Genomic DNA, 20,907 nt, shown 5'->3' with positions numbered 1-20,907 from the left:
GGTGAGTTCTAATTGCAGTAGTCACAGTTTTGCAAAGATTTAAAAAAAAAAAAAAAAAAAAAAAAAAGTCTAGCAGGGAAAAGAAATCTGATCATAAGAGGTCACTTGAGACACATTCCAGTGCCAGATGTGAACTGCTGCCAGTTATGGCTTGATGTAAAACCCTGATCTAGCTCTTTAGATTAGTGCAGGAGCGGATCTAAAGAGCTTTATTTGTTTCATCAAAGACTTACCCCTTAGCAGGGCATTTACCTAAATAAAACTCTGGCTGAGGTAGAGCATGAAATGCTGACTAAAAGATGTAACACATGAATTACCCTCTTCATCACACGGCCTTAAATATTTATTATTCAGCTGATAAAAATTGCACTTTTCGGGGGCACTTCTGTGGAAGTAATGGGGGTGAGAGGAAGGTCGAAGCAGTGTTTTATGATCTGTTAGCAGCCTCTGCTGGCGTTGGATGTGTCAGTACATGTTAATCTCACTCACAAGAGATCTCTATCATGTTTGTTTCAGTATTTCTGTTTTAGAATGCAAAGGAGAGTAAATTGGCATGTTTGGCATATTGTGACAGATATTAAACGTATATAAAATTGCTATTCCAATACTAATTATACCCTAAATAATGTCAGAAGTATACTCTGTTAAAAAAATAGATATCTTAATTTAAATAGAAAAGATTTTTTGGGGTTGTTGGCTCATCTCTAAAGTAAATTGTCCATCTCTCATTGCACATGACAAAATATAAAGCAATACTAATTTAAAATGTTTACAGCGCAAAATAGAAATTAAAACTCGTTTATGTGGTAAGAGGAATTCATTATTGCTGACACATTACAAGGCATCACCAGAAATACAGACCTCGATTATTAGCAGCATTCTGTCAACAGCTGTGTGTGTGTGTGTGTGTGTGTGTGTGTGTGTGTGTGTGTGTGTGTGTGTGTGTGTGTGTGTGTGTGTGTGTGTGTGTGTGTGTACGGGTTCGTACTATCCTGGTGTGGACCAAAATCTGACATTTACTATACTGGTGGGGACTTTCTGCACAGTGGGGACCAAAATCCAGGTCCCCTCGGGGTTGAAAGCAATTTTCACACTCAAAATGTGGTTTTAGTATCAAGGTTACAATTGAGTTATGGTTAGGTTTAGGGTTAGGCATTCATTTTTGATGGTTAGGGTTAGGGTAAGGGGCTAGGGAAAGCATTATGTCAATGGGATGTCCCCACGAGGATAGCAAACCAGACGTTTGTGTGTGTGTGTGTGTGCAAACTATTAGTGTGCAAGCAATAACGTCACCTACATGTAGAGCACATGAAGGTCTCCAATCATTACTAAGAATGATGCAGACATCGTAGGATTACTTGATAATGATTAATTGATGGTAAGTTATTAAGCTGTCTAACACCTTAAAGAAAAAAGAAAAAAACACTTGCATGTGATTACATTTCATGGTGTTTGTTAACCCTTGGTTCAAAATCGTAATTGCCTTTTGAAAAAGAAAAGAAAAGAAAAGAAAAGAAAAGAAAAGGAGCTTTGTCGAAAGCTTTTGTTATGAAAATCGCCGGAAGTTCATGTGTTGTGCCACTTGAGGCGTTCTTCCGGTGTCTGTTTCTGTCAAAATGGCTCGTGTGGTACAATCTAAGGTTGCTGTTGTTTCCACTGTTTTCTTCGTATGTTTACATTTTGCATGTTGTAATAACGGAAGAAGGGTAAGTGTGAAGTGTTATAACATAGACGACATCAATTTAAATGCAGTGAAGTGGATGCTGTACCTGGTAGCTAATTAGCATTAGCTGTGTATGACCGGCTAAAAGGCTAACGGTGGATTTCATGTTCATTCTCAGGTTGGTGATGCCTTGGAGACTGAGTTCAGTGGTTTCTCTGTGCCTCTTGAACACTCATTTGAAGTCGGTGAGAAACATTTATAATTCTTTCTTACTGTAACGTTGTATGATACGATATTGATTATGTTGGTAAGCTAACTAAGCTTAATGCCACAGGAAAATGGTACACGCCAAACTCCATTTAAAAAATTTGCCTGTTTAATATGTTTTTGCATTTATTAATGAATGTACCTGATTTGCTACAAATGTAATTTTTTTCAGAATTGGCTTTTTGCGTTTATAACAACCTATGAACGCCTATAGTTTACACCTACAGGAGCTTTAATGACATCCTATTCTAAATCCATTGGCATTAATATGGAGTTGGTTCCCCCGTTAGCAGCTATAACAGTCTCCATTCTTCTCGGAAGGCTTTCTACGACATTTCTATCTGTTTAAAATTAAATTATTGCGCAGTATTCTCAATAATGCGTGCATCTGGGATAAAGTCAGCTGTAACAATACAAACGGTTTAAAGTCATTTCAGAGGCCAGAATTAAACCCCCTTTGAAATCATGGCATTTGGATGTGTCAAATTCAGTATTTATTATACCCTCAAAATGCAAAATCAGAACATGCTGTCAATCAAATAAAAAAAACAGGCAGTTACAGTTTATTCCCTCATTTAACAATAATAAAACACTCTGCTTTGATGACAGACTTCTACCTTCATTTTACGGTTACCTATGTAGAGGTCATCTACAGTGTGTTGGTGCTTTTTTAACCAGATTTTTACAAATCTCCAAGCAGGGAAGGTTTGTTATCATTTGTAATTTTTTTTTTTTTTTTTTTTTTTCAGATGATGTAGCAAAGTTTCAAGTGCGTGGAGCTCTGCTGTTAAAGCCTGGAAGAGAGCCGAGTGTCTCACTAAGTCAGAACCCGCTGTCAGATGAGGACAGGACCAAATTGAAGGTGAACCATGTTAACCATGTTACATGGATTGATTTAGTGATGTTTTCTACACATTTCCAAGATGGCCCAGTGATCGAGAGATTTCCCCTGTTTCAAATCAGTATTTCTTTGGAGTTTTTTTTTGTTTCTGTTTTTTTTTGAGGGGGGGGGGGGATCCATGACCAGGGCTTAAAAACTGTATTTAAATAGCAAGGGCTGTTTCTACTCTTACCGTGTACTGCAAGTACTTTTCACACCGCACACTGCAGTCACCTATTCTCACACTCACTCATGCATTCTGTTAGCTTCAGACTCTTTTTACCTGTCACTTAATCACATATGCATCGAGGCAATTTGGGGTTCAGTATTTTTCCTGAAGAGATGTAAATCAAATAAGCAGTCTTCAGATAAGTAGACAACCTTCTTCTTGAGCCACCACCTCCTCATCTGCAGAATTACCTGTGACTGAAAGTCACCCAAAATTTTGGTATCAACATGGGTAACATCACTCACTTGTTCCACTGGTGTAGGATGTGTTTGGATGTTTAGCCAAGTAAAGCGATAGGTGAACTTTCCTAGATTTATAGTACGTTAACCATACTGTCAGTTCAGGATGTGTTAAGGTATCCTCCTTATAATGTTTCTGTATGAACATGCATGTCTAAATGACTTGTTTTTAACTTGGCTGTCCCCACAGGAAGTGGCTGCAGTGGACGGTCTGTACAGGATCAGAGTGCCTCGTGTTTTCCTGCAGGCTGACAGACAGACAGAGCGGCAGATGGAAGGCTACCTCACGGCATTCGTCAGAGCTGTATGTATTTCCTTCAAATTCTCCAGAAATGACAGATAAGATTAAAAAAAAAACACCTGTAAAATTGAGCACATGCTTATTGACGGCCTTTGAGGGTAGTTTTCACTGCATGGTTAAACTTAGCTTCTAGATGGAGACAGGAAAAAGGTAATGGCTAGGAGAAAAGTGAGTAAAATCATAAGATTTAATGATAGGTTCTTAAAATATATTACTGTAACTTGATTCCAGCTCCTATTTCTCCTCGTTCTGTTGGCTGTTATTGGCAAATGTTCATGGGTGTTTAAATCAAATTAATTCTCATGATTATTGTGAGGCAAAATTTTGATTTACTTAAGAATCATGATAATTACTGTAAACCAGCTCACTACAAAATGTAGAAACTTTTTTGTGAATACAAAATTATATTAAACATTTTCTTCCAGCTATGAAAGAGCAACGTTGGGCAAACATTTTGGCTCTGAATTAGGTTTTTTATCATGTGGTTAATCTGATGTGTTTTCCCCAAATAATTTACAGTCTAGTTGTTGCTTTTATTGCTCTTCTGTGCAGGAAAAATACAGTTGGTTTAGAAATGTTATGTTTTTCCACAAATGATAGAACAGAATATTTATACAGTTATATGTTATACATATTCTAATGTCAGTTGCTCGGCCAATTTGACATGATAAACTCTTCATGGTGGCCTTATCAAAGGCAGTAAAGTTAATTGAAGTTAACTTACTTGTGTTAAAGAAGAAATTTCTCACAGCAGGAGGTCGGCAGTTGGAAGAAAAGAATTGAAATAAAACAAAATGAACTGACACAACAGTGGCCGATGTAGCCTCAAAGTTATATCACCGTATTTCAAGGAATATGTGTAATGATATTTGACAATGACGTTTTATTGATGATTGCAGCGCGCAGCATTTATTAGTGCAAAAAAAATAAATGGATTTTTCATGTTTGTGTACAATGAGCAATGATGACAGACTACCTAATTCCAAGTTTGAAGTTGTCAGCAGCAGCAATATAATGCTACAGTAATGGCACAGCAAGCACAAAAGTCACCTGGTTAGTGTTTTAAGTATAACAAAACTACTTAAATCTTTAGTTTAACAGTAATTAGAGTAACTTAACCTTGTAAGTTTTGATTAAACAAGTTTATTGTTTCCATCTTTAGCTATTTTTTACATTTTGCGAAGTATTGCACATGTTGGAGGTCTGACTTCTTGTAGCCTAACTACTATTTGCATACCATTGAAGTAGCCTCTTTTATAAGTGCCACATATTCATCTGAGGCTGGCGCACTGCTCTCGCTCTTAGACGTTAAAGGCGTGGTGCTTTTTATCACGTAAACATTTATACACAGATTATGTGATGTATCATATATGAATGTATGAAGTAGAGTCCCTCTATCAGTGGAAAGGTATTATGATAGTATAATACTGTGAGTTACTTTGTGATCCCATCAATGGAAATTAAAAAACAAAAATGCATTCTCACTTTGGAAGTCTGAAATATTTGATCAGTGCTAGTTTTGACCTAAAGCTTCTCAAACTGTGTGTAATTAGTGTAAATTGTAAATATTTCTAAGCAATAAGCTGTTATATATTGTTTTAACATTCTCCTCTGATCCTCAGTGTGCCATGGTTGAGTCCCATCTGAGCGATGTGATCGCACTCCACACTGACGTCTCTGGGTACCTCATTGGTGTCTCCATAGTGACGTTGCCCGGGGCCTGCAGGGGCACGGAGGTTGAGGATGAAGTCGACCTTGAGATTTTCAACACCACGCTCAGCATAATGGCTCCAGTCAATGCACCTGGGTCAGTCACACTGCTGTTACCTGTAATTTTGTCCTTTTCTCCTTTACAGCTTCTTTACAATCTGACAATGCTTCCATCTTTACCTGTGGTTGTCTCTGCATAAGTCAAGACCAACTCTGCAGGTTTTTTCCACAGCCTTTGGTTTATCTATATTTGCCTTGGCTTAGCAGCTCAACGTCAGTTGTCCTGGATGGCACAAGTCTTTCTATACCTTTCACAACACTAATTGTCACCTTTCTTCCAGACCTGAGACGGCTTTCTTCCTTGAACGGATGGAACAGGAATCTGAGAAGAAAGGGAAGAACCCACAAGAGCAGAAATCTTTCATCGCTAAATATGTAAGTACTCGGAAAACTGCTGATGGGCTACAAGTGCCTAAAGATGTACAGGTAATGTCCTGCATAGTTGATGAATAAATGAAAAAGACTGTTAAGCTCATATTTTCTCTTTCCTCAGACACACCACAATGTTTTAATACATCTAGCATGTTTTAATATACACCGGAGACATCAGTGCTGTACTGCGTTTTTGCTTCTATTTCATTTGCCAGTATTTATGGCAGAAAAGTGAAAATATCTCCCAAAAAGTCAAAATGGTTTACTCCTGTTGAAAGGCTGTTTTCTACCTGCAGTTTGTGTCAAACTACGGGGGGAAAAATTCACTTGTATGTACCTTTTAGGTACAGGTACACTTTTCAGTTTTTCTCTTAGTCCACTGAAAGCAGCGAGTCCTCCTCCTTTCTTTCTTCTTTGCAATGCAACTCTGTTAAAGACACTAGTGAAAAGAACTGGACTTTGGTGGTCAAATGTAGATGGACAGTGTAATCAAACCCTTAATTCTGGAACAGATAGTGTTTATCTTTATGAGGCTTTTAAGTATGCAGACTTGTTTTTCGTCTGATTTGTTTTCATACAAAAAAACGCTCCAGCCGGCTGGTCGCGTGCTAGAGGTCCCAGTTTCAAAAATCCATGTGTTGCTAGTCGTCCAATATTAGTTTTCCCACAAAGTGCATACGAACATAAAAAGTAATCCCTTAAAGCCAGTGGTAAGTTTTTGTGTGTTTTTAGCTTCGAGCTGCTTTTCCAGGCAGAATCCAGCCCTGTATCCTGTCTTAGTTTGCCTGAGCGCTGTTAAATCTGTCTTGTTTTGCTGTTCTGTGTGTTCCTTGCTGTGTTCACTGATCTGTGTTGACCTGATGCTGTACTGTGTTCCAGTGGTATTTGATTCTGGGTGGTGCAATCTTCCTCATGGTCACCAATTCAGCACAGCCCCCAGCAGGGGGAGGCAGAGAGCAGAGCTGAGTCCCACTGAAGTACAGTTTCCTTACTTGTCCCCTTCTTCAGTTTGTATTTAACCTTTAGTCAGCGTGACTGAATGAAACCCCGTCTCCTTTCTGTGTCCACTCATTCCGTCTTTTCTGTCTTTTCATGGTCTCTTCAGGTCCAATGCCAAATACTTGCAACGTATCTCCCTTTAGGGGTTGCCACAGTGGATCTTTAGCATCCTCCTCTGCTGCACCAACCCCCTGCATTTCCTCCTTGACTACATCCATCAACCTCCTCTGAGATCTTCCTCTTTCCCTCTGTCTTCAATATCCAGTGTCCCTCTTTTGCACATGCTTAAACCACCTCAGCCTTGCCTCTCTGACTTTGTCCCTCATATACTCTTTTCTAATCTCGTCTGTGCTTGTCACTTCCAATGAAAATCTGAACACTTCCAGCTCCACCTTCTGTCTTTTTGTCAGTGTAATTGTCTCCAAACTGTACATCATAGCAGGTCTCAAAACCACCTTGAAAACCTTCTCTTTCACTCTTGCTGTTATCCTTTCTGCATTTCTCTTGTGCGCTGTCCGTCATTTTGGTTGGCCCCAGGTGTTTAGAGTAATTTTCCTTCCCTATCTCAACTACTTGCATTTTTACCATTCAAATGCCAAAAACATGAATTACAGAGATCAAATTTGTTTTTACTCGTCACTAGGGCTGTGCGATATGACCAAAATCTCATATCCCGATATTAAGACATCTATCGTCCGATAACGATATAAATCACAAAAATGTAACATTTTCTGTAAATTCTGTGAATGTCGGGCAGCTCGACTTGCGTGAAGTGTTTCCAGCTGGGTCGCGTACCTGGAGTCGAGTGTTTTAACTGATGCATGAAACGATACATTTTTAGACATAGGTTGTAACGGCCACCGTTTTCTTTGTGAGTATTTATTACACAGCGTGCTGCGGGGAAAAGCCTGTTCTAACGTTTGAGTCTAAGGTTTATTTTTTAGCACCTGACGGCTCTTTTTTGCTTCTCATCCGTAAATACTCTGCATCTTTCACGTGATTCAGTTTATTTTGAAAAGTCTCAACAGGATCTTGAGCTTTATTGTGAAAGGTTTATGTGGAAAATAAACAAGCGGACACGAGGTGGTTTTACCGTTGTTGTTGCTAACGACAACGCATAAAAACAAGCGCTTGTCCGTCTGTAGTGTGGTTATATTAAATATAAGAGAAAGAGAGAACTTTAGGAAATTCATATAGCCACTACAGTGACCATCAAAATAATGAAAAAATATTGCCGTAAACAGTTTATTTTGCGACACCACGAAACAAACGATAGCGTAAAATGAAACGATAGACGTTTTTCTATCGTCATCCGATATATATCGTTATATCGAACAGCCCTACTCGTCAGCTGTAAAAGGCTGATTGTGTATTGTCGTCACCACGCTGGGCTGGCAGGCGACATCGACACCCAAGTTTGTGAATGCGATAACTCAGAACAAGCCGACGTAGGATTTTGAAATTCATACCATAGGGGTATCTACTAGGAGGCTGATACCACTGGCAGCCACCAGTATGTATTATTGGGAGTCTACAGGATAAACCACCAGTATATCTGAAATTTCAATTATTATTCTGACTATATTTAGCATGTGTTTGGTGTTTGACCCCTGAGATCGTCACCATATAGCTCTGTCACCCACTTGTGCCTTTTCTTCTCTTCTGTTGTGAAAATAAACGGAAGCTAATCTGGGATGACCAATCAGGAACCACTGATGCTAGCTGATCACAGATGATTTCTTATGTTGAAACCAAAAATATTGCAGTATTTAGTTCCCCTTTTCTTCTTCTCTTCCAGTGGATGTACATTGTGCCTCTCGTTCTTTTCTTGATGATGTCTGGCGCTCAGGATCAGGCGGGAGCAGGAGCTGGTGGTGGAGCAGGCAATGGCGGTGGCCGATGATCAACAACACAACAATTTTTGTTTTGTTTTCGTTTTTTGTGAACTAAACAATACTTCTCTGGCAGTTTGTCATTGCTGTACATAATGCTGTTAACGGACACACACAACTTACCTGTACATTGTAGAAGAGATATTGTGCCCTGCAGATGACTGCGTTTTTAATTCTAATGTGAAAATAAAGTATTTATTACTTGAGCTGTCTTTTTTTTTCTTTTTTTTTTGAGGGGGAGTTACTCAAGCTTATATTATTGCTCCTCTACTATACTATACTATACTATACTATAGGTCCTCTTTACTCAGCTTTGTATTTAGTTGCACTAGTAGTATTCTTCCAAGACTTCATAGTCGGTACAGGTAAAAAACTACTGTAGTGAAAGAAAAAATTTTAAATCAATACTTGTGAAAAATTGTGGTGCATTCGCTCGTGTTCAAGAAACCAGTTTGAGGTGATTTGGGCTTTGTGACACGTTATCCAGCTTGAAGCAGCCAGACAAACTGGTCATAAAGGGATAAAGGAACATGGTCAGAAACAGTACTCAAGTAATCTGTGGTGTTTAAAGAATGCAGAGTTGACAAATTGTATGTATTCCCCACACCATTACACCACCACCTCCAGTCTGAACAGTTTTGACAAGGCAGGTTTCATCCATGTTTTCATGTTTCACAAACTCTGACCCCTATTAGCTTAAAGCAACAAGGCATTTTCACCCAGAGCACTGCCAATCACTGGATATTTTCTGTTTGTTAGAAAATTCTCTCTTATAAATGCTAAAGATGGTTTTGCAGGAAAATCCCAGCATATCAGCAGATTCTGAAATACTCTTGCCAGCCTGTCTGACACCAATAACCACACCAAAGTCACTTAAATCACCTTTCCTCCTCATTCTGATGCTCAGTTTGAACTTCAGCAAGTCATCCACACGCCTAAATGCATTTACTTGCCACCACGGGATTGGCTATTTAGATATTTGCATTGACAAGTTAAGTTATGCCTAATGAAGTGGCCAGTGACTGTATATCTGCATTAATAGTCTTTTCTTTTTTTTAGATGATACAAACAGACAAAATGTCCACAAAAATGATGAAAAGACAACATAATAGTTGAATTAATTGGAAAGAATACATTATTATTGTAATCTGTTGAATTAAGGAGCTTGTTCGCAAAATTAAATTCCAATGCTTTCCCCTGGCCTGTAGTGATGTTTAACCATCTAAATAACAATTTTTTAAATGTTAGTTGCCTCATTTTGGAGGGTCCTCATTTTCAAAACTGTTACTGTAAATCTAGTTCTATCTGCTCTTGTATATTCCAGCTTTCTTCCTGTTTTCTTTCACTAATGGGTAAAGCAAGAATTGCCTCTGTGTCACTTCACCACATGTGAACTGGAAATCCTCCATTCAGCAGTTTAATCTTTTATAATACACCCAAGGGTTAACCCCGTGGGATCAGAGCAGCTGCTGCTTTCCCCCAGCAAGTGTCAACTGTTGTGACACTTTATTCAGTAAGTGCTGCTTAAACAAACTGCACACACAGAAGGATATTTAAGGATATCCCTAAAATAAACTTCCCTGCGTTTTATGATTTCTTATGTATGCAAGAAAATGGATGTTTGGGGAAACACTAAAAGTGCAAGAGAAGAATACAATACACTAAGCACCAAAATATAAAAAGCAAGAAGGCTCTGGAACCTGCTTGGTTGGGGCCTTTTTCTATAGAGTTTGCATGCTCCTTGAACCCAGCCTGGATTCTCCAATCGGCATTCTCATTCTAGGCATTTGCTCAAGGATCCACACACCTGCCTGACTGTTAGCCCTGTGATGAACTGGTGATCTGTCCAGGTTGTTGCACATCTCTTGCCCCATCACAGCTGGATAGGCTACAGAATAAATTACAGTCCTCATCAGAATCACATCACAGAGTCCCTTTAAATCAGTCAGATTCAGACTTGGCTCATCACAGTGGGTTTCAAGAAGCTACGATAGCGACAGCAAAATCCGCAGTTTAATCTTTACTAACCATGATTGACAGCAAGGTGGCTATCACCATCTTTTATTTACAGTCTATGGTAGCCATACATTAATCAGCTGCAGCTGTGTGTGATCAATCAGCTATGATAATTAATGAAAGGAAGAAAAAACAGTTATTCACTGAAGAGATTTTGTTAATGCTACTGATTTCAAAGGCATAATCCTAGAATAGCAAGCTATTACTTGCTTGGACAGCAGCCCAATCCAAATGAATGCGGGACAACCCCTCTACCACAGATCCTTTCTCTGGCCATGTTAGGGCGAACTAATGTGAGCATCTTCCTGCTACCCATCTGTGTATTTATAATTATGAGTCAAGGAGAGAGACCACAGCTTCATGGCTTTAGTAACAGAATGTCCCAGAATCCCTGAGCCAACATTCATCAGCATATGTCAGTCATACTGGCTGTTTTGAGTCCGCATGTCCAACTGTGAGGAATGTTCTCTTCTTTTGGGAGGTTAAATGTTGCGCCACAAGACTTTGGTCCCCTTTGCCCTCTTCCACTCACCAACCAGGCATTTCTCAGAATGACGCACACACACACACACACACACACACAGAGTCCTACTCGGTGACTGTTTTCAGCCACCGCCTGTGCAATCTTGATGAATAACATGAGGGATAAGGTGATAACAACAGCTGAGAGAAAGATGAGAGTTGGAATGAAATAAGCCAAATGACAAAAGTCATCTGTTTGTAAAGAGATCTGCTTCTGTCAGACAGCAGCAGAGCTTAGACTGGAGATGGTGATCAATCTGGGTTTTCGTGTAACATCAGCTAAATGAGCCGAGACTAAACTTGTTTTGAAATGTTTCCTGCCACACAGTTTAAAAACCAGAATTACAGCTACACACTTACATAACTCACACACTAATGAATCATGGGGGACAGTCAGCAGGGGGTGTGATGTATGTCCCTGTACCAGGGAGCGGGGAGGGGGACCCTGACAGTGACACATTATTGTTGTGCTGATGTTTAGGAATGGAATCCAGTGTATTTGTGGTTACACTGAGGGTACAGTCTCAGAAAATGGGAACAGAGACATTATGAGAGTTCTAAAATAAAATCTAAGGAGAGTTCAGCAAAAGCAAGTCTGGGTTGGAATAAAAAACGTTTTTAAAACACTGTTTTTGAGGAAAAATGAGCAAACCTTTTAAGCAGTTTTTAATCACATTTGGCTGGTGATCTAAGATATGATGGTTGTTATTTTTAAATGTTGCTATGATGACTGAAATTAAACTCAGCAGACAGTGATTTAAAATAAGTATCCAAAGGCGAGATCCCAAATTCCTCAGAGTGGCATGATCTGTTTGTACCCTTGAGTCTGCATCTTATTGAGAACAATTTTTAAACTGTGGTAAAGATTTTGAGTTTAAGCTAATGTAATGCACAAAAATCACCCTTTTAGAAAAGTTGCAAATGTTTTTTTAATTTTATATAAATTCATTAACATTTTTAATGCAGTTTGTCTCTTTACCAACCACTCAGAAGAAACGTACACAAATTTATCCCAAAGTCCAGAAATTAGCACTTGTATGTTTCAATACCATGAGACGCTAAAAGATGAATGACAGAAGTATTACAGTAGATAATATAATGGAAGAAAGCAGCAGGGTGAGGAGAACAGAGGAGATCTCAAACAGGCTGCTTGTACTACAGCATGTTGCTCACAAATATCTCTGTGTTTGGAGAGCACCAATGTCAGCATGTCACTATGTGAGGAAGGACGCTCCAACCTTCTTTCACCATGTGATTTATGAGCAGTTATGACTTTTATGTTGTGCTCAAACTTTGACGACAGAGTTGATTTTGGCCTGTCATTTTCACACTGTAAATCTGGGCACTCTAAACATGCAAGCGTGGAAGCCCGGTAGAAGTTCTGTGCCATGCTGCCGTGTTATTTTTAACCTCCTTTTCTCTTGTTTTGAAAACCGATGTCCAGTATATCCAGACGACTTTTCTGTGTCACTCCTGTACTGTGTATTTATATTATTTTTAAAGTTATATTATTGTATGGTTTTTTATAATATGCTAAGTACATGTGCACTTTTACTGAGCTGTTTTTAGTCTCATTATATTCAATTCAATTCAATTTTATTTATACAGCGCCAAATCACAACAACAGTCGCCTCAAGGTGCTTTATATTGTACAGTAGATCGCACAATAATACATACAGAGAAAAACCCAACAATCATATGACCCCCTATGAGCAAGCACTTTGGCGACAGTGGGAAGGAAAAACTCCCTTTAACAGGAAGAAACCTCCGGCAGAACCAGGCTCAGGGAGGGCGGGGCCATCTGCTGCGACCGGTTGGGGTGAAAGAAGGAAAACAGGATAAAGACATGCTGTGGAAGAGAGACAGAGATTAATAACAGATATGATTCGATGCAGAGAGGTCTATTAACACATAGTGAGTGAGAAAGGTGACTGGAAAGGAAAACTCAATGCATCATGGGAATCCCGGCAGCCTCACGTCTATTGCAGCATAACTAAGGGAGGATTCAGGGTCACCTGGTCCAGCCCTAACTATATGCTTTAGCAAAACGGAAAGTTTTAAGCCTAATCTTGAAAGTAGAGATAGTGTCTGTCTCCCGAATCCAAACTGGAAGGTGGTTCCACAGAAGAGGGGCCTGAAAACTGAAGGCTCTGCCTCCCATTCTACTTTTAAATACTCTAGGAACAACAAGTAGGCCTGCAATGTGAGAGCGAAGTGCTCTAATAGGGTGATATGGTACTACAAGGTCATTAAGATAAGATGGGGCCTGATTATTTAAGACCTTGTATGTGAGGAGCAGGATTTTGAATTCAATTCTGGATTTAACAGGAAGCCAATGAAGGAAGCCAAAACAGGAGAAATATGTCTCTCTTTCTAGTCCCTGTCAGGACTCTTGCTGCAGCATTTTGGATCAGCTGAAGACTTTTCAGTGAGTTTTTAGGACATCCTGATAATAAAGAATTACAGTAGTCCAGCCTGGAAGTAATAAATGCATGAACTAGTTTTTCAGCGTCACTCTGAGACAGGATATTTCTAATTTTAGAGATGTTGCGCAAATGGAAGAAAGCAGTCTTACATATTTGTTTAATATGTGCGTTGAAGGACATGTCCTGGTCAAAAATGACTCAAGGTTCCTCACAGCATTACTGGAGGCCAAGGTAATGCCATCCAGAGTAAGAATCTGCTTAGATACCATATTTCTAAGATTTTCAGGGCCGAGTACAATAACCTCAGTTTGATCTGAATTAAGAAGCAGAAAGTTAGCGGCCATCCAGGTCTTTATGTCTTTAAGGCATTCCTGCAGTTTATCTAATTGGTGTGTGTTACCTGGCTTCATGGATAGATAGAGCTGGGTGTCATCTGCATAGCAGTGAAAATTTATGCTATGTCTTCTAATGATGCTGCCTAAGGGAAACATGTATAATGTAAATAGAATTGGTCCTAGCACTGAACCCTGTGGAACTCCATAATTGACCTTAGTGTGTGAAGAGGACTCTCCATTTACATGCACAAATTGGAGTCTATTAGATAGATATGATACAAACCACTGCAGTGCAGTACCTGTAATACCTACAGCATGTTCTAATCGCTCTAATAGGATATTATGGTCAACAGTATCGAACGCAGCACTGAGGTCTAGCAGGACAAGCACAGAGATGAGTCCACTATCAGAGGCCATAAGAAGATCATTTGTAACCTTCACTAAAGCTGTTTCTGTGCTGTGATGAGCTCTGAAACCTGACTGAAACTCTTCAAATAAGCCATTCCTCTGCAGATGATCTGTTAGCTGTTTGACAACTACTCTTTCAAGGATGTTTGATATGAAAGGAAGGTTGGAGATTGGCCTATAATTAGGTAAGACAGCTGGGTCTAGAGATGGCTTTTTAAGTAAAGGTTTAACTACAGCCACCTTGAAGGCCTGTGGTACATAGCCGATTATTAGAGATAGGTTGATCATATTTAAGATCGAAGAATTAATTAATGGCAGGACTTCTTTGAGTAGTTTTGTAGGAATGGGGTCTAAAAGACACGTTGATGGTTTGGAGGAATTAATTATTGAAGTTAACTCAGAAAGATCAATTGGAGAAAAAGAGTCTAACTTAACATCGATGGTACTAAAAGTAGCTGTAGATAATATTACATCTGTGGGATGATTATTGGTAATTTTTCTCTAATGATAAAAATTTTATTTGTGAAGAAGTTCATGAAGTCATTACTAGTTAACGTTAAAGGGATTGTTGGCTCAGTAGAGCTCTGACTTTTTGTCAGCCTGGCTACAGTGCTGAAGAGAAACCTAGGGTTGTTCTTATTTTCTTCAATCAGTGACGAATAGTAAGATGTTCTGGCTTTGCGGAGGGCTTTCTTATAAAGCAGCAAACTATTTCTCCAGGCTAAATGATGATCTTCTAAATTTGTAACACGCCATTTCCTCTCCAGCTTATGAGTTATCTGCTTTAGGCTACGTGTTTGAGAATTATACCACGGAGTCAGGGACTTCGGATTTGAGACCTTAGTTTTCACAGGAGCTACAGTATCCAGAGTCGCATGCGTGGTGAGGAGGTAAAATTATTAACAAGATAATCGACCTCTGTTGGAGTGGCGTTCAGATAGCTGCTCTGCTCTATGTTGGTACAGGGCATTGAAGATGATGACAGTGGGTGGATTATATTCTTAAACTTAGTTACAGCACTTTCAGAAAGACATCTACTTTGATAAAGTCTACTCTCCACTGCTGTGTAATCAATTATTGTAAATGTAAATGTTATCAGGAAATGATCAGACAGCAGAGGGTTTTCAGGAAACACTGTTAAATGTTCAGTTTCTATGCCATATGTTAAAACAAGATCTAGAGTGTGATTAAAGTGGTGGGTGGGTTCTTTTACATTTTGAGAGAATCAGAATCAGAATCAGAATACTTTATTGATCCCTGGGGGAAATTCTTTCTTTGTTACAGTGCTCCATAACAAACAGACAACACGCTAACTAAGAATAGTACAATATATATATATATATATATATATATATATATATATATATATATAATAATAAATATAGGAATAGAAACATAAGTCACACAATAATAAATAGCTGGAAAGAAAAAGAACACGTAATAAATAGCTGGAAAAGAACCGTGTAGTTGTAGCAGTAACCAGTATGTTAAGCAGATGCATTATACAGATGCATTATACAGGGAGATGGCCACAGGCAGGAATGATTTCCTGTGACGTTCAGTGGTGCTTTTCGGTAATCTCAGTCTTTCACTGAACGTGCTCCTGTGACTGACCAGCATGTCATGGAGTGGGTGGGAAGTGTTATCCAACATTGTCTTTATTTTGGACAACATCCGCCTCTCCGACACCACCTTGAGGGAGTCCAGCTCCATCCCAACAACATTGCTGGCCTTACGGATCAGTTTATTGAGTCTGTTGGCATCTGCGACCCTCAGCCTGCTCCCCCAGCATGCCACAGCATAGAGGATCGCACTGGCCACAACAGACTCGTAGAAAATCCTGAGCATTTTCTGGCAGATGTTGAAGGACCTCAGTCGCCTCAAAAAATAGAGACGACTCTGGCCCTTCCTGTAAAGTGCTTTGGTGTTTTTAGCCCAGTCCAGTTTATTGTCAATGTGTACTCCAAGGTATTTATAATCCTCCACAATGTCAACACTGACCCCCTGGATTGAAACAGGGGTCAAGTGTTTCCTTGTCTTCCTGAAGTCCACGATCAGTTCTTTGGTCTTTGCCACGTTGAGCTGCAGATGATTCTGCTCACACCTCGTGACAAAGGAGTCGACCACAGCCCGGTACTCTGTCTCATCATCCCTGCTGATGCATCCAACCACCACTGAGTCATCAGAAAACTTCTGAAGATGGCAGGTCTCTGTGCAGTGGCTGAAGTCCGTGGTGTAGAGGGTGAAGAGGAAGGGGGAGAGGACAGTCCCCTGTGGTGCCCCTGTGTTGCTGATTACCTTGTCAGACGCACACTGTGGGAGACGTACATATTGTGGTCTTCCTGTCAGGTAATCAACAATCCAGGACACCAGAGAAGCATCCACCTGCATCGCTGCTAACTTATCACCCAGCAGGGTTGGCCTGATGGTGTTGAAAGCACTGGAAAAGTCAAAAAACATGACCCTCACAGTGCTCGCTGGCTGGTCCAGATGGGCGTAGACACGATCGAGCAGGTAGATGATGGCGTCCTCTGTTCCGAGACGAGGCTGATAGGCAAATTGAAGGGGATCCAGATGTGGTCTGACAATGGGTCGCAGCTGGTCCAGGATGAGCCTTTCCAGGGTCTTCATGATGTGGGAGGTCAGTGCCACGGGCCTGTAATCCTGGGGGCCACTGGGACGTGGCGTCTTTGGTACAGGGACGAGGCATGATGTCTTCCACAACACTGGTACCCTCTGCAGACTCAGACTCAGCATAAACAGTTTATGAAAGACTCCACACAGCTGGGGGGCACAGGCCTTGAGGATGCGGGGACTCACTCCGTCTGGTCCAGCAGACTTGCCTGAGTGAAGTCTCCTCATTTGCATCTCCACCTGGTATTGAGAAGCCAATTGAGTCTAATAACAGATTAAATGCCATGTTGAGGCTGTCATTTTTAGCATCTACATGGATGTTAAAATCACCCACAATAATTATTTTATCTGAGCTGAGCACAAAATCAGATAAAAAGTCTGAGAAATCAGAGAGAAACTCTGTGTAAGGCCCAGGTGGACGATATATGATAACAAGTAAGACTGGTTTCTGAGTTTTACAGCTGGGGTGGACGAGGCTAAGCATCAGGCTTTCAAATGAATTAAAAGTCTGTCTTGGTCTTTCGTTAATTAATAGGCTGGTGTGAAAAATTGCTGCCACACCGCCCCCTCGGCCTGTGCTTCGAGGTTTCTGGTAGTTAGAATGACTCGGGGGTGTTGATTCATTTAAACTAACATAATCATCCGGCTGCAACCAGGTTTCTGTAAGGCAGAGTAAATCGATTTGTTGATCAATTATTAAGTCATGTACTAACAGAGACTTGGAGGAGAGAGACCTAATATTTAATAATCCACATTTCACTGTTTTACTCTTTGGTTCAGATGTGGATACTGTATTGTTCTTTCTTTTTGATTTTTATGTTTAAGTTGTTTATTGCTGGTTTTAGTTTGTTTTTGTCTGTTTGGGAGCTGACACAGTCTCAATGGAGATGGGTTTTGGGGGTGGCAGGAGGAGAGAAGCTGCAGAGAGGCGTGTAAGACTGCAACTCTGCTTCCTGGTCCCAACTCTGGATAGTCATATTTTGGGGGTTTAATAAATTGGTCCATATTTCTAGAAATGAGAGCTGCTCCATCCAAAGTGGGATGGATGCCGTCTCTCCTAACAAGACCAGGTTTCCTCCAGAAGGTTTGCCAATTATCTATGAAGCCCACATCGTTTCTGGGACACCACTCAGACAGCCAGCAATTTAAGGAGAACATGCGGCTAAACATGTCACTCCTGGTCTGATTGGGGAGGGGACCAGAGAAAACTACTTATACTGTGTATAATGACAATAAAGGCTTTAATTCTTGTTTTGTGGCTAGCCAGGCAGTTAGGCTCTGTACCACACAGCAAGACTGACATACCCAGGATCGTTGACTTCACTTGTCTTAATGTGGGCCGTCAGGCTAAGCGGTCACATAAAGGTGGTTATCAACTCAATAAATTAATTCAGGGTTTATCAATCTAGCTATGACTGCATTCGCATGAATGAGGCAGCAGTTGATCAACCACAAAAGAGTAATCAAATAAAGAGGTTTAGCCCATTAGAAACCAGAACTCTAACATTTAACAGAGTATCAATGCTTCATCAGTGCGATGCAGGATCTGGTGGATTCTAATTGTTATTCTGTTAAATTAATATCTACATGTGCATGAGATGGTATTATTTCAGCTGCAGCTCCAGTGGTGTTTGATGATGAGTACAGATTAAATATAAAAACTTCTAAAAAATTCAAACATAGACTCATAAGCTGGGCTTCTTGTTTTGGCCTTGAAGACCCTGTCCACCCTATCTGTTCTCGTTTTTTGGTCGTTTGGTCTCTTTATTTATTTTTTGATAATTATCACTCTGTAAATAAATGTTGAGTTCAAGAGATTGTAATTTTTAATCCCAAAAGAAATAGTTTTGATATAATTTATTTGAATAAATGTTTCACAAATTGATCGTATATGTCTCGTGACCCTGAAGAAGGTTCCTGATCCCTGTGTTGGGCCTAAAATTACAGTATATGAAGTAAAACAGTCGAATCCTATAGACACATTAATGCTCTGCTGTCTTTGTTCTCTATAGTCACATCTTTCATTTTTGCTATATTTAATGATATATATTCAATAACAGATTTAGATTGTGTACTTTTTGCATAAAAATGCGACTATGTTACTTATTACTTCTCATTAAGTAGATTTAAATTGTTGCTTTGTTGGTTTTCATGAAGCAAAAGACCTGAAATATTTCTTTTTGTCACTGATTGACAGTCAATTTAAAAAACAAACAACATGCAGTTGTTTCAGACCCTTTTGTCAGTCTGGGATAAACACTCTTCATAGCATACATACTCAGAGCCAAATACTGTAAATGTGGACAAAACACTGAGAGGCCAGCACCTGCCTTGTCAATCAGAGAAGAGCTAAGAAAACCACAAGGGGAAGTCTTCACAGTCCTGGAAAAGCATCCCAGCCTCCGCAGATTACGGCCTCACACTCAATGAATCCCCTGTGACCAATTGTGCTATACATTTCATCACAGCCTCATCATGTTAACATGCAATAAAGTAACATGATCAGACACTTAACAGCCAGGTCGGGGGGTAAAGCGCACTGGAATATTACTTAGTGATTGCTGAGTGTATAATGTAGCACCCCTAAACACACATAGACCAAAGGTCATGGTACAATACTGTTTAGACCGCTCACTGACAGCAGTAAGCAGCAGGTGCTGAAATTTGCTTTCATGGCTTACAGTGTGTATGTAGTATTACAGGAACCATCACCAAGCTGCGACTTGCACCTCATTAAAATTCTTCTTGTAATAACAGTGAGATGAAGTTATTTCCTCTTTGACTGTAATTATCAGGATGTGCCAATAAATTCAATACTAAAATGTTGCTTACACTTTAGTGTGCTGTAGAGTAAGTTATATGTAAAAAAAAAAAAAAAGTTCCTTTTACCATACACTTCCCCCAAAATTGTATATTATTAAAAAAAACTTTTGGATTGTTAATGTTGTTTTCCCACATAAAGTAAAATATTTCAGGCTTTTGTCATTTTAATCTGAAGAATTATAATAAAATAAAATCTCTTGAGTCACTGAGATCAGGTCCAGCTTCTAAAACTCCCTCACCGTGTGGTCGGCGCTCCGTCACCATGGATTGTTGCTTTGCTTTGAATGTTTTCCGTCCACTGAATGTGTGTTATCATTGGTAATCAGGCCCATAGACAGAAGTCCAGGTTGCTTTGATAGCAACCCTCAGCTCATGTGTATTTTTGGGTCGGGTGTTCCTCATCTTCCTGTTGACAATAGCCCATAGATTCCCTGTCAGGTGAGGCATGTGTGCTGGCCGGTCAAACTACAGTAATAACATGGTCAGCAAGTCATTTGGTAGTAGCTTTGGCACTGTGTGCTAAGTCCTGCTGGAAAAGGAAATTGGCATCTCCATAAAGCTTGGCAGCACATGGAAGCCTGAAGGGCTCTAAAATTGGTAGCATTGATTTTGGACTTGATAAAACCACCAACCAACCACCACCAACACCAGCAGATGACATGGCTGCAGATGTTGCAGACCCTTCACAGATGGTGGAAACTTCACCCTGGACTTCAGACATCATGGATTCAGGGACTCCCTACTTTCAATCTGTTTCTTTGGACCAATGATCAAGGTCCAGTTCTTTTTCTCCTTCCCCCAGGTAAGATGTTTCTGGGTCAGGAGTGGGTTGATATTAGGACAGAACCTTTAAAAGGATGTCTGTGCATGGTGCTAACAACAGTATTAACATATAACTCCACAATACTGTAAAAATGCATTTTATCTTCAAACACAAAACTTGCAGTACACTCACTATACTAACTATAAATGTATGCTAATGTTATATTTAATTATTTAATATAACTGACAGGAAATGTGAGTAAAAACTGGACAAACGGACTAATTAGAAACTGCTATTTACAAGCTTGAAGTGCAGCAGCATTTTGATACACGTGCGCTTGAAGCAACTGCTGATAGATGAGATTTTTG

The 20,907-nt window shown here is 39.8% G+C and overlaps 1 protein-coding gene across 2 annotated transcripts; it reads left to right on the top strand.

Annotated features, from left to right (window-relative positions):
* Nucleotides 1-1,568: 1,568 nt before the first annotated feature.
* On the top strand, nt 1,569-8,818 carry emc10 (ER membrane protein complex subunit 10). 2 transcript variants are annotated; one of them, XM_031750891.2, is made up of 8 exons: nt 1,569-1,706; nt 1,842-1,908; nt 2,680-2,792; nt 3,469-3,582; nt 5,202-5,386; nt 5,631-5,724; nt 6,601-6,698; nt 8,519-8,818. In XM_031750891.2, exons 1-7 carry the CDS (start codon nt 1,617-1,619, stop codon nt 6,685-6,687), a joined length of 750 nt encoding a protein of 249 aa, XP_031606751.1. In that variant the 5' UTR covers nt 1,569-1,616; the 3' UTR covers nt 6,688-6,698; nt 8,519-8,818. The 2 variants fall into 2 exon arrangements, with proteins under 2 accessions (XP_031606751.1, XP_031606745.1); XM_031750885.2 differs by lacking the exon at nt 6,601-6,698.
* Nucleotides 8,819-20,907: the final 12,089 nt, after the last annotated feature.

The sequence above is a fragment of the Oreochromis aureus genome, linkage group 4, assembly GCF_013358895.1.
Source record: "Oreochromis aureus strain Israel breed Guangdong linkage group 4, ZZ_aureus, whole genome shotgun sequence".
Classification (NCBI taxonomy): domain Eukaryota; kingdom Metazoa; phylum Chordata; class Actinopteri; order Cichliformes; family Cichlidae; genus Oreochromis; species Oreochromis aureus.
The sequence above is the reverse complement of the archived record's forward strand: the minus strand, read 5'-3'. Positions and strand labels throughout refer to the sequence as shown.

Bases quoted from the DNA above. Each gene is read 5' to 3' on its own strand.
- emc10 (XM_031750885.2), top strand. From the start codon at position 1,617: ATGGCTCGTGTGGTACAATCTAAGGTTGCTGTTGTTTCCACTGTTTTC. The intron at 1,707-1,841 runs GTAAGTGTGAAG...GTTCATTCTCAG, and splicing joins GTTGTAATAACGGAAGAAGG to GTTGGTGATGCCTTGGAGAC. The intron at 5,725-8,518 runs GTAAGTACTCGG...CTTCTCTTCCAG, and splicing joins AATCTTTCATCGCTAAATAT to TGGATGTACATTGTGCCTCT.